The 12,064-nt window shown below is 43.1% G+C and overlaps 1 protein-coding gene across 1 annotated transcript in view; it reads left to right on the top strand.

Moving 5' to 3' along the window:
• Positions 1–2,831: 2,831 nt before the first annotated feature.
• RMDN2 (regulator of microtubule dynamics 2) overlaps positions 2,832–12,064 on the top strand; it is a 53,574-nt gene continuing 44,341 nt past the window's right edge. The window contains exons 1-2 of the mRNA XM_054162358.1: positions 2,832–3,014; positions 3,578–4,044. Of these exons, the coding sequence (XP_054018333.1) occupies positions 3,590–4,044 (455 nt within the window). The 5' untranslated portion in view covers positions 2,832–3,014; positions 3,578–3,589. The remainder of the gene's footprint in view (positions 3,015–3,577; positions 4,045–12,064) is intronic.

The following is a 12,064-nucleotide window of genomic DNA, read 5'->3' as shown; positions in this document are numbered from 1 at the left end:
GTTCTGTGTTTGCCTTGCAGTTCTCTTTTAAAAATATTTTCCTGTTTTAATTGGCTTATAGAAAAATAGATGGTATTGAAAAGATAAATGTGATGGTTTGAGGCAGACCCCCTCCCCACCACGGGCAAAAATAATGACTCAAACAAACGGATTGCAAAAGTGATGGAAAGTTTAAATGGAAAGCAGTGAGTGTTTAGAGAGCCAGAAGTGCAGTGACAAAAGAGATCCCAAAGCAGACCCAAAAACATCCCATCCCCACCTGAAGGTACACCCAAGACCCCCAGGGCTCCTTCTTCTCCCCCCCCCCTCCCCCCCCCACTGCTAGGCTAGTCTCAGCTGGCCAGATCTGAGACTGCCCATCCCCCCATGGCCTTGGGCCTAGCCAGGCCCAGGCCGGGAGACATCTCCCCCAAGTTACTGGGTGGCAGAGAGGGAAGAAAGAGAAAGTGCCAGACCCTGCGCTGGATCTTATAGTGGTGCAGAGAATTATGGTAAGAAATACCTAGTTTCCTGAGTCCGCCCACTGGGCTGGACCTCTGGACACAGGAAGCACCCCACGTAGCAGAGGGCACCCAGCCCAAACTGCTACAATAAAATAAAGGTTCAAGTTTTCCATAGTGTTTCTGAACATTTGAAACACCGACAGGGAGATTTGTGTAGTCTTGTTGCATTTTAAAATCTAGTGGATTATATAACCCAATTACTTACAGTGAAATTTCCTTTTAAAAATAATTTCATTTTAGTGAAGTTTCCATGAAATCAAAGAGATTTCCTCGGTTAAACAATCTCAAATTACAAACATAGGAACAGATTACACGCTGTGTTTTGGGGGTTTCTGAGCTATGAAAACTGTAGCATACTGAAACAGTACTCATTTTTCCATTTTAATAAGATTTTACTTTTCTCTCAGATTGTAGAATAGAATAGAATAAACCAGGTTGGAAGAGACCTTCAAGATCATCGCATCCAACCTATCATCCAAAACCACCTAACCAACTAAACCATGCAACCAAGCACCCTATCAAGAATCCTCCTAAACCCCTCCAATGATGGTGACTCCACCACCTCCCCAGGTAGCACATTCCAATGGCCAATTACTCTGCGTAGAATTTCTTCCTAACATCCAGTCTGAACCTCCCCTGGCACAGCTTGAGACTGTGTCCTCTTGTTCTGGTGCAGGCCACCTGGGATAAGAGACCAACCTCCACCTATCTACAACCTCCCTTCAGGTAGTTGTAGAGAGCAATAAGATCTCCCCTGAGCCTCCTCTTCTCCAGGCCTCTCCTCAGCCTCTCCTCACAGGGCTTGTGTTCCAAACCCATCACCAACTTTGTTGCCCTTCTCTGGACACATTCCAGCAAGTCAACATCTTTCCTAAACTGAGGGGCCTAGAACTGGACACAGGACTCAACGTGTGGCCTAACCAGTGCAGTGTGCAGGGGCAGAATGACCTCCCTGCTTCTGCTGTCCACATTGTTCCTGATACAGGCCAGGATGCCATTGGCCCTCTTGGCTGCCTGGGCACACTGCAGGCTCATGTTCAGCCTACCATCGACCAGTACCCCCAGGTCCCCTCTCTGCCTGGCCGCTCTCCAGCCACTCTGACCCCAGCCTGTAGCACTGCATGGGGTTGCTGTGGCCAATGTGCAGAACCCGGCACTTGGATGTGTTCAATCTCATACCATTGGATTCTGCCCATCTGTCCAGCCGGTCGAGGTCCCTCTGCAGAGCCTCTCTACCCTCCAGCAGATCAACTCCTGCCCCCAGCTTGGTAGTTCAGATTGCAGTTTGATCTCGCCAATGGCTAGTTTTATCCTCAGGTTCTTCAAGGAGACTCAGCAGCTGTAGGTATTTTAAATGAAGTCTTTGAAAATAGACACTAGACTGCTTTACATTTTCTAATTTGCACTAAGACTGAAATTTTTTTTAATTCTTAATACTTGTTTGAATAATGTAACATCATTTTGTTCACTTTTAAAAGGCAATTAGTTAGTTAGTTTGTTTATTTTAAGAACTGCATTGTGTTCCATTGTTTCTGAGTGGTACGGCTGAAGAAAATTCCAACTGTTGAAGATCAGGTTCTTTCATTGCACAGATACAATGGTTTCCATAATGGTTTCCCTGAGACCTCACAACAGAACCCTCTGGAAACCTTCAGGAAGATGCATGGGCACAACAGGTTGTCTGTGATGGTCCTTCTTCCATTGAAAACCAGAAACAGGAGGCACAGGAGTCAGATCCAGAAATATTGTCATAAAGGAGAAAGAAGGGTCTTCCATCATTGGTAGAAGTTATGTCTCAGATGGGACACAGAAACAGTAGTATCTCCCACACCCTCTCAAACCCAAATTCCTCCATGACTTTGGGCAGTATATTATGGGCATTGGAGAGATCAGCTCTGGACCCTTAGATGGCTAAAACTGAAGCTTCTGTGCCAGGACTGCTCTCCTTCTGCCAACTGGGTGGGGGTTCCCCGTGATTGGTCAGCTTCAGCTCTCCACTAACGTAGAGGAAATACTGTTTCTCTGGGGCCTAGGAGTAGCAAAGGTTAAAGTGTAATGAAAACAAGTAGCCAACAGACTGAACAAAAGCGACTGAACCGATGAATTTGCCCCTGCACAGCGCATTCGGGGCACGTCTGAAGCGGGTGCAGCCCGCGCCCTCCGAACAGCACCGCCCGGCGAGATCTCCAGCGCTGCGGCCCATTCGAGCTTACAGCTGGAGGCCGCGGCCAGGCCAGAGGGCCGCTCGCCTGCCCGTTCTAGGGCTGCTAGGGTTACAGGGCGACCGCAGGGCCAGCAGAACACAGGCAGGGGTGGCCCGGCCCACGGCCCTCCTTCACAGGGCAGCGCTGCCCGGCCGGCGGCTGCGGCGGAGGCCCGTCCCCCTTGATCCGGGTATCGCCGTCCCGGGGCGGCCCCGCCACCGCCCCCAGTGCCGCGGCGGGAGAGTTGCGGGGCCGCGGGGTGCCGCACCTGGCCCGGACTCTCTCCTGCTCCCGGACCGGCCCGCCGGTACGTAATGGGGGCGGCGCGGGGTTCAGGGCTGGTGGTGCTGCCGGCGGCGACGACCCCTGCCGGGGCAGCCGGGGCTTGGGCGGGCTGCGGGAGGGGCGGTCTCCCACGGGGAAGTAACCACAGAGCTCCGGCAGCCCTTCAGCGCAATGGGGTCGGGGCGGCGGGGAAGCACCCCTCCGATCGGCGTGGGCTGCGCCACGGCCTGACAGCTGAATTTCTGCCGCTCTGAAGCTGCGGAAAATCCAGTTAATGAGTTTCTCGCTTTAAAGCGATAAAAATCCCAAGATGTGTAGAAGGTTAAAAGCGAAGGCTGCGGTCCCGCGCGTACCGGTGCAGCAGTGTGCGCTTCTCATCACCCTTAGTCCCTTCCAGCCCCACAAGCGTCTGGATTTCGCTGTCATCGCCCATAGCCCTTACTGCAGAATCTGCTAGAGTTGTATGGTAACTTTGTGTCTGCAGCGTGCGCCGGTGTTCTAGCCTTATACTTCAAAGCGAAGTTAAGTCATTTGGGTAGACTAGGATAAACATCCTTAACTCCAGTTATTGTCTCACTGTTTTAGGAGAGTGCAGAAATGTCTCCCTTTGAAAATAGAGGACTAATACTGGGCATAATGGCAGGGACTGCTGGAATAAGCCTGATGCTGGTTTGGTACCGTAAGATCCGAAAACCCAGTGCATCTGTGCCTATACCTGCGTTCCTAGATGTAGGTAACAGGCTTAATTCGGTGGGCTTGCAAGATGAAGTTCCTAATGAGCAAGGAGCAGTAATGGTTTTACATGGAAGGCAACTGCAGATACTGGAAAAATTGAATGGCTTGCTAGTCAGTGTGGACGAACTGAAGAGAGAGGTGATATTTCTGAAAGAAGCTGTTCCAAAGCTTGAAGAGCTTGTTCGAAATGAGCTTCAAGGCAAGGGAGACGTTCAGAGGGTCAGCCCATCACACAGAGCAGCTAAGCGGAGAAAAGGTGAGACAGCTACTGCTGCAACAGAAACTACCAGCTCTGAGGAGGCGGAAAGTGAAGGAGGGTGAGTCAATAATATTTTGAATGTACTACAGTATGCATGCAGTGCAAACTGCATGATTACCAATGTGAAACGTTGTATTGTAAACAAGAGCCCTTTTAAAGTTTCCTGTGCATTTTATATTTCTTTATATTCAAGGAAACCCACAAAAATTCAAATTAGTACTTTTAATTCAGAGAAAACTCTGAGTGCACTATAGCTGAAGTTGGATTCATGCCAAGCATAATACAGATATTTAAGGGTGCATTTGGTGACAATCTGATACAGTATTGCTACATAACTATGCAATAAGAGGCAAAGTTCAGAACCATGGTGTAATTTTTAAAGTTCCTTCTAATAAGAATGCAATCTTGTCTCCTGTCTCTACCAGAGTTTGTTCAAACCATGTGCATGCTCTTGTGCTTTTCATGATAAACTGTCTTCTGTGGGTCTTAAAGAGGAGTTATTACAGTGTTCTGCCTAAAGGTATTACATTCACTGAAAGCTCTGTCCAAATGCAACACTTGTACAAGTGGCAGTATGTTTATGTTTATTTGCTATTGTACACACTTTATGGTGACTGGAAAATAATCATGAGGGATTCAGGGTACTGACTCAGTAAGGTAGAAAGTTCCTAGTTTTTATCACATCTCGTAATCCCATTGTGGCTAATTAGATCTTTTCTACACCTGAGCTGAGTAACACGCTGATGTACAGATGTACCTGGTGTCCAGGAAAAGGACTGTATTTTTGGGTTTTTTTTTCATATGTTGCCCAATATACCCTCTAGTAATAATGTAAAAATGGTGATGACATTACTCTCTTGTAACAACAGCATTGTTTTGATACAATCTGATTATATTCTGATATATAATTTAGTAAGGATATGTTTACAGCGACTGTTTGTTTTTTTAACCATCTTCTCAGTGTGTTACACATTCCTGGGTAGGCAGCATTATGTCTGTAAGTTGCCTGCCTTAAGTCACTTTTTTTTTCTTTTAAAGATATATTAATTAACTGTAATATTCTGAAGACAGCAACATGCTGCATTTAATAATGAATGGAATTCTATTTTTTTAAGAGTGTCTCCAAATTTATTTTCAGTTTCTGTGGGCAGAATTTCTTATGTTACATCCCAGCCCACATGCTTCACAAGGCTTATATTTTGATACCATATTTTGAGATCTGTCAGTTGTATTATGAACCAGTTCTTTATTTTAAGTATTCAGGATTGGCAGGGATATTCAGACATTCCTCCTTCATATGATACAGAAATGTTTTAATTCTGTTAGATTCTCAGGCGCTTTTATCTGTTAATGGTTTGTAGAGGACTTTGTTATGCATAAAATATTTGGAGATGCAGGTAAGTCTAAGGGACTAGTTTACAAATAATCAGTTTTACAGTCGCAGTACAGGGTTTATTCTACACCTAGCATTTGAGAAGATCTTGTTCTCTAGTCAGGAGAGAGGTGTTGGTGTTTAAGAACTGGCCAAGGTTCAGGTTATTCTGTGTGACAAAGAAGCTGATGAGATGATCCAATATAAGTGATTATTGTGTGCAAGAGCTTTGAACGTGTCCTTAAGAGAAGCCTTCTCTGACAAGTATTTGTGTACTGTCAGAAGGAAGGAAGATAATGCAAGGTTATAGATGGTGTTAGTCATTTGGCTATGTGCTTTTCCGATGCTATTTTTAAAATCCCTTCTGAAAAGAGGTGATTTTTTTTCCTACTAACACCTTCTACTTGATGCGATTGTTTTGTATTTCTTCTCTAAATGTAAGACAATTTTATTTAATTTAAATGATTTCCTTTTCGTAATTTTTTTTTCTTTGCCAAATGGAAACATGTTGTTAATCCTAACGTGTTGCAACACATTAGGTCTTCTGTAACTTTAATGACAGTGTTGCATGTTCTGTGAGAGTTTGCTGTGAGAGATGATGTCAACACAAATTTTTCTTCATACAATCATAGAAAGATTGTTTTTCTCTTTGTGACAGACGAAACGTCTTTTCACTTTCTGTATTCCGTCTAAAGTACACGCAACACATTTCACTGCCTCAGCAGTATTCTCATCTAGAAGATAGGATTTTGCTTGTGTTAAGCACTTCTGGTTTTACCTGACAAATGGGTAAATGCTGGGGACTGACAGATAAAGTAATCTTAAGAGTTATATGGTCTTGTGATTGATGACTACATTAGTTTCAGATTTGTAAACTTCTTTCAGAAAAGCTTTTAATACTACTATTTTTTTCCATGGAATAATTGAAGCTGGCAGGCTCTGATACAGTTCTTACTGCTTTGATCTTTTGATCTGCTCTGGTCATATTCCTCAATGTCACTGTTGGTATTCAAAACATTGGGAAAAGAAGCTTTCTATTTTGCCTTTCAAAAATTACATATTTCTGTAAGTGGAAAATTATCATATGCTTTTTAATAATTGAGATTTTTTATATAATAATGGATAACCTGTATGGAATGTGCACCGAATGGACAAGACATTGAATGCTAAACAGCCTACAGTTTCTAATCTATGCTTTTCTGTATTACATTCTTAATAAATTGTTTCAGTTTCCATCAGTTACTAGTGAAAAACCTTGATCTTCAATATCTGAGAATGTGCAACAAACACTTTCATTTAGAAATATGGTAAATTGCGCCTAGATGTTCACCTGGGATGGAAAGTGTCACCTAATTCTTTTCTTTGTGCCTTTAAAGGTGTTTCCTTCCTGATAAAGCAGTGATGAACACTGTCATGTTTGGCATTCATGTTTGGCACTAGTCGCCTGGCATCCAAGCTTGTGAAATTACATTTGGTATCAGTCACCAGAAAGATTCACTGCAGTGTAAATTCTTTTCCTACAGATGTTTTGTTTATATTTTCCCCTTGAAGTAGTTTTCATATTCAGCAAGAAGAAACATTTCCCTTGCCTGCTTCTGAGTATCACTTCACTTACAATTTCTTCACTTAATTGTGCTGTTCATTTGTTTTCAGTGCAACCCTCAGCTGACCCAAGAACCTCGTTTGCCAAACTTTTCCTTGAAGGCTACGCATCTTTACTAAGGGATACACACTCTGCTGGGCTATACAGTGCAAATTTGATCCAGACCAGTCCATGACATATAATCACTATTCTATTGAGTTAACTGGAGCAGATGAGATGGTGGTTTTGTTATCTTGTGGGTTTTTTTTTGAGTTGGCAGGGAGACAACAGATTGTATTTGCTCTGTCTAAAAGCTGGGGTGTTGTAAAGAGATGTAACATGGTTAGGCCCCGTGGCTGCCAATTTACAGGCAATCCAACATAATTTTTGAAACATCAAAGTGAGTTTATACCATGGTGGTGGTTTGTACTACATAGCTCTATGGGTTTTTTTGGTAATCCAGTACTGTGTGCCTGGATTTACTGAACAGCTTAGCCACAGTATGGTGAGCCTCCAGGACAGTTTTCACTTGTCCTTTGAACTTTGAACGGTCCTTTGATTCACTGAGTCCAGTTGGTTGATCGTTGCTCCTTACATTCTTATCAGTGTTTCTTCTCTCTTAAATATATTGGTAATAAAGTCATAAAAATTACTGTAGCCATTAAAAATTTTATTGAATTTTCTCAAATGTTTGTCAGTGTGCTTGGTCACATTGTGCTGTAAATAGTCACTTTTCTATCTGTCATCCAATAAAATCTCTTGCAGGAAAATACCAGGCAAAATTTGGGATGTCATTGTTATATAAATTATTTGTAAAACAAGCCATAATGACTATTCCTCATATTTTTTGTTAATTGCCCTTTTGGATTACTGTAATTAGCCTTTAGACAGTTGGAGTTTTTAAAACTGTTAGAAAGAAGCCCTGTTTCTGTTTGTGTTAGTATTGATTTTTAATTTTTTTTTTAGAATATAGTACTGCTTTTCATAACATGATTTTCTTAGAATAAATAGGTATATAAGCCTGCTACCTGCTTTGTTGAAGTCAGTTATCAAGATCCACTTACTGTGGTTTTACATCAATAATATCTGTTACACTCTTCTTTTGTCTTTAATAGGTAGCAGGACTTCCTGTCCTCTAACAAAACTGGCTTCAGTTTGAATTAGTAAAGTACAGCTTACCCAAGTTGTTAGGAAAATCCTAGCTGTTTATTTAAAAAAAAAAATCTGTATTGCCTTCTTAAAATATTATATTGTCATGCTTAAAATATTTCAGGTATTTGAGATATGAAAGGATCAAACAGAGAGCTAGTAAGAAAATGAATGTAATCAGAAGCAAAATGGAAAGAGGCTTCCTTATGCCTTGTTTGCCAAAACAGTTGAAGTGATATTTAATGCATCTTACAGATATAGCCTATGTATGATGCAGCTCTGCACCCATTTCAGAATAACAGTAACTATAATGACATATAAATAAAGATCCTGCAGATACAATATAGGATGTGTCATCAATTTAAGCATCATCAGGATTATGTAAAACAGATCTGTGTAGTTTCCCAGCTCTGCTCTGCTCTGTGTTGGTTTTCAGTTTGGAGACTTACATCTGGTTTATATATACATTGTTTTATCCAAATTTATTTTTTACTCATCTTTCACATATTACTGAGTGGATTTTGAAGTTAAACTGTTGTGCTACATCTAGCACTTCTGTAGCTTGATAAGCAGTTGCAGTTGTTAATTTACAGATTGTAAGAGTATCTGCTTGTATTTTAGTTCTGGTCACTTCTGAAAGCAACATAGTGAAACCACAATAGAATCATAGAATCAACAAGGTTGGAAAAGACCTCAGAGATCATCAAGTCCAACTTATCACCCAAAACCTCATGACTAACTAAACCATAGCTACAAGTGCCACATCCAATCCTTTTTTGAACACCTCCAGGGATGGTGACTCCACCACCTCCCTGGGCAGCCTATTCCAGTGGCAAATAACTCTTTCTGTGAAGAACTTTCTCCTCACACTGAACCTAAACTTCCCTTGGTGCAGCTTGAGATGGTGTCCTCTTGTTCATTTGCTGCTTGCCTGGGAGAACAGACCCCACCTGGCTACAACCTCCTTTCAGGGAGTTGTAGACAGCAATGAGGTCTCCCCTGAGCCTCCTCTTCTGCAGGCTAAACAACCCCAGCTGCCTCAGCCTCTCCTCATAGGGCTTGTGCTTGAGGCCTTGCACCAGCCTCATTGCCCTTCTGTGGACACGTTCAAGTATCTCAATATCTTTCTTAAATTGAGGGGCCCAAAAGTGGACACAGTTCTCAAGGTGTGGCCTAACCAGTTCTGAGTACAGGGGCACAATGACTACCCTGCTCATGCTGGCCACACTATTCTTGATGCAGGCCAGGATGCCATTGGCCTTCTTGGCCACCTGGGCACACTGCTGGCTCATATTCAGCCAGCTGTCAACCAGTACCCCCAGGTTCCTTTCTACCTGGCTTCTCTCCAGCCACTCTGACCCCAGCCTGTAGCACTGCATGGGGTTATTGTGACCAAAGTGCAGCACCGGCACTTAGGTGTGTTAAATGACATCATGTTGGACTCTGCCCATCTGTCCAGCCTGTCAAGGTCCCTCTGGAGAGCCCTTCTACCCTCTAGCAGATCAACACCTGCTCCCACCTTGGTGTTGTCTACAAACTTACTCATGGTGGACTCAATCTCCTCATCTAGATCATCAATAAAGACATTGAATAGGATTGGGCCCAACACTGATCCCTGGGGCACACCACTAGTGACTGGCTGCCAGCTGGATGTGGCACCATTCACCACCACTCTCTGGGCTTGGCCCTCCAGCCAGCGCAGAGTGCTGCCGTCCAAGCCACAGGCTGACAGCTTGGCCAGGAGTTTGCTGTGGGGAACGGTGTCAAAGGCCTTGCTGAAGTCCAACTAGACTACATCCACAGCCTGCCCCACATCCACCAGGCAGTCACCTGATCATAGAAGGAGATCAGGTTGGTCAGGTAGGACCTGCCCTTCCTAAATCCATGCTGGCTGGGCCTGATCCCTTGGCCGTCCTGCAGGTGCACTGTGATTGCCCCCAGGATGATCTGCTCCATAATCTTTCCTGGCACTGAGGTCAGGCTGACTGGCCTGGAGTTTGCAGGTTCCTCCATCTATCCCTTCTTGTGGATGGGCATCACATTGGCCAGCTTCCAGTCATCTGGAACCTCTCCAGTGAGCCAGGACTGGTGGTAAATGATGGAGAGAGGCTTGGCCAGCTCATCTGCCAGCTCTCCCAGTACCCTAGGATGGATCCCATCCTGTCCCATGGACTTGTTAGTATCCAAGTGGCTCAGCAAGTCCCTAACTACTTCCTCCTGGATTTCAGGGGCATTATACTGCTCCCTGACCACATCTATCAGTTCAGGAGGCCAGTTATCCTGAAGGCCTTCTGTCTTACTGTTGAAAATGGAAGCAAAGAAGGTATTTAGTACTTCAGCCTTTTCCTTATCTTTAGTTATGATGTTCCCCTCCAGGTCCAATAAAGAGTGGAGGTTCTTCTTGCCCCTCTTTTTAGCATTAATATATTTATAGAAATGCTTTTTATTGTATTTCACAGAAGTGGCCAGCTTAAGTTCTAATTGGGATTTTGCCTCTCTAATTTTCCTCCTACATGATCTCACAACATCCTTAAATACATCATGAGGTGCCTCCCCCACTTTCCAAAGGACATGCACCCTTGTTTTTCCCCTTAATTCCTTCAAGAGCTTCTTGCCCATCCAGGCAGGCTGCCTTCCCCGGCAGCTCATCTTTTGGCACATGGGCACAGCCTGTTCCTGTGTCTTCAAGAGCTCCTGCTTGAAGTAGGTCCAACCGTCCTGGACCCCTTTGTTCTTAAGGGCTGCTACCCAGAGCACTCTCCCAATTAGTTGCTTAAATAAACTGAAGTCTGCCCTCTGGAAGTCCAAAGTGAGGGTTCTGTTATTGCTCCTCCTTGTTTCCCTGCATATTGAAAACTCAATTATCTCATGGTCACTGCACCCTAGACAGCCTCCTACCATCACATCTCCCACCAGCCCTTATCTCTTTGAGAACAGCAGGTCAAGCAGGGCCTGACCCCTGGTAGGCTCACTTAACAGCTGCATCAAGCAGCTGTCCTCCATACACTCTAAGAACCTTCTGGATTGCCTCCTCTTTGCTGAGTTAACTTCCCATGTACTGTACATGTTGTATTTCTGGGAAAGAAAGATGGGATTGATATATTTCAATTGCCATGGCCTACTTTTTTTAATTTTCCTTAATGTGTATAGTGCATTCCATGCTTTTTCTGCTCATAGATGTCATTTTAAAAAATCTTTGAAGCTGGTAACTAAGACTTTTTTTTTTTTTTTTACATTATTAGTTCTCAAGAGAACAATATTTTCAAAAGTTGAAATGCAGAAGATGAGGCTTTTCTCTCCATTTTTAGTATACAAGTGAACAGCGACTTTAATAACAATGCCATTCAGCTGCTCCTATATGAAACTGAACTATCCTAATGTATGTTCAGCATTTGGGACAGTAAGGCCACATGTTTATCTCTGCATGGTATTTATGGCTATTGTAAATATTTCTTTGTTCTTGACTGCCTTGTGCTGAGTACTTGCATACTAAGCATAATGAATTAATAAAAGCTCTTTCTCAGTTTCAAGTATCTCTGAATGATCAAAAGAAATAAGTAAAGCAATTTGTGACAGGAGTGTTACTGCTTATTTAGATCTTACAAGTGTTTAGAAAAACATTGTGTAAGTGATACTTATAGCACTTATGTTTTTGTTAGTAAGCTCATTCCTATTTCAGAAAGTAGGGGAAATAAGGTAAAGAGTTGAAGAGGCCTATTCAGGGTTACAGAGCATGTCTTAATGCACATTAATGACTTAAATTGTTCTGAATTTGAAACACAAGGATACATGTGTTTTTAATATGTATCTATCTCCTACATGTATCTGTGTTTTTAAAACACAGCATTAGGCAGCAGGGCAGTGTAATTACTTGCCTGTTATGTTTGGAATATGATTGTGATGTCCCTTTGAAGATAAAAATTTAATAATAAGCTTAATCCCATGAATAAAAAAATCCTTTAAGGTTGGACAACT

The sequence above is a fragment of the Dryobates pubescens genome, chromosome 6, assembly GCF_014839835.1.
Source record: "Dryobates pubescens isolate bDryPub1 chromosome 6, bDryPub1.pri, whole genome shotgun sequence".
Lineage (NCBI taxonomy): Eukaryota > Metazoa > Chordata > Aves > Piciformes > Picidae > Dryobates > Dryobates pubescens.
This window is presented reverse-complemented; position numbering and strand designations above follow the sequence as displayed.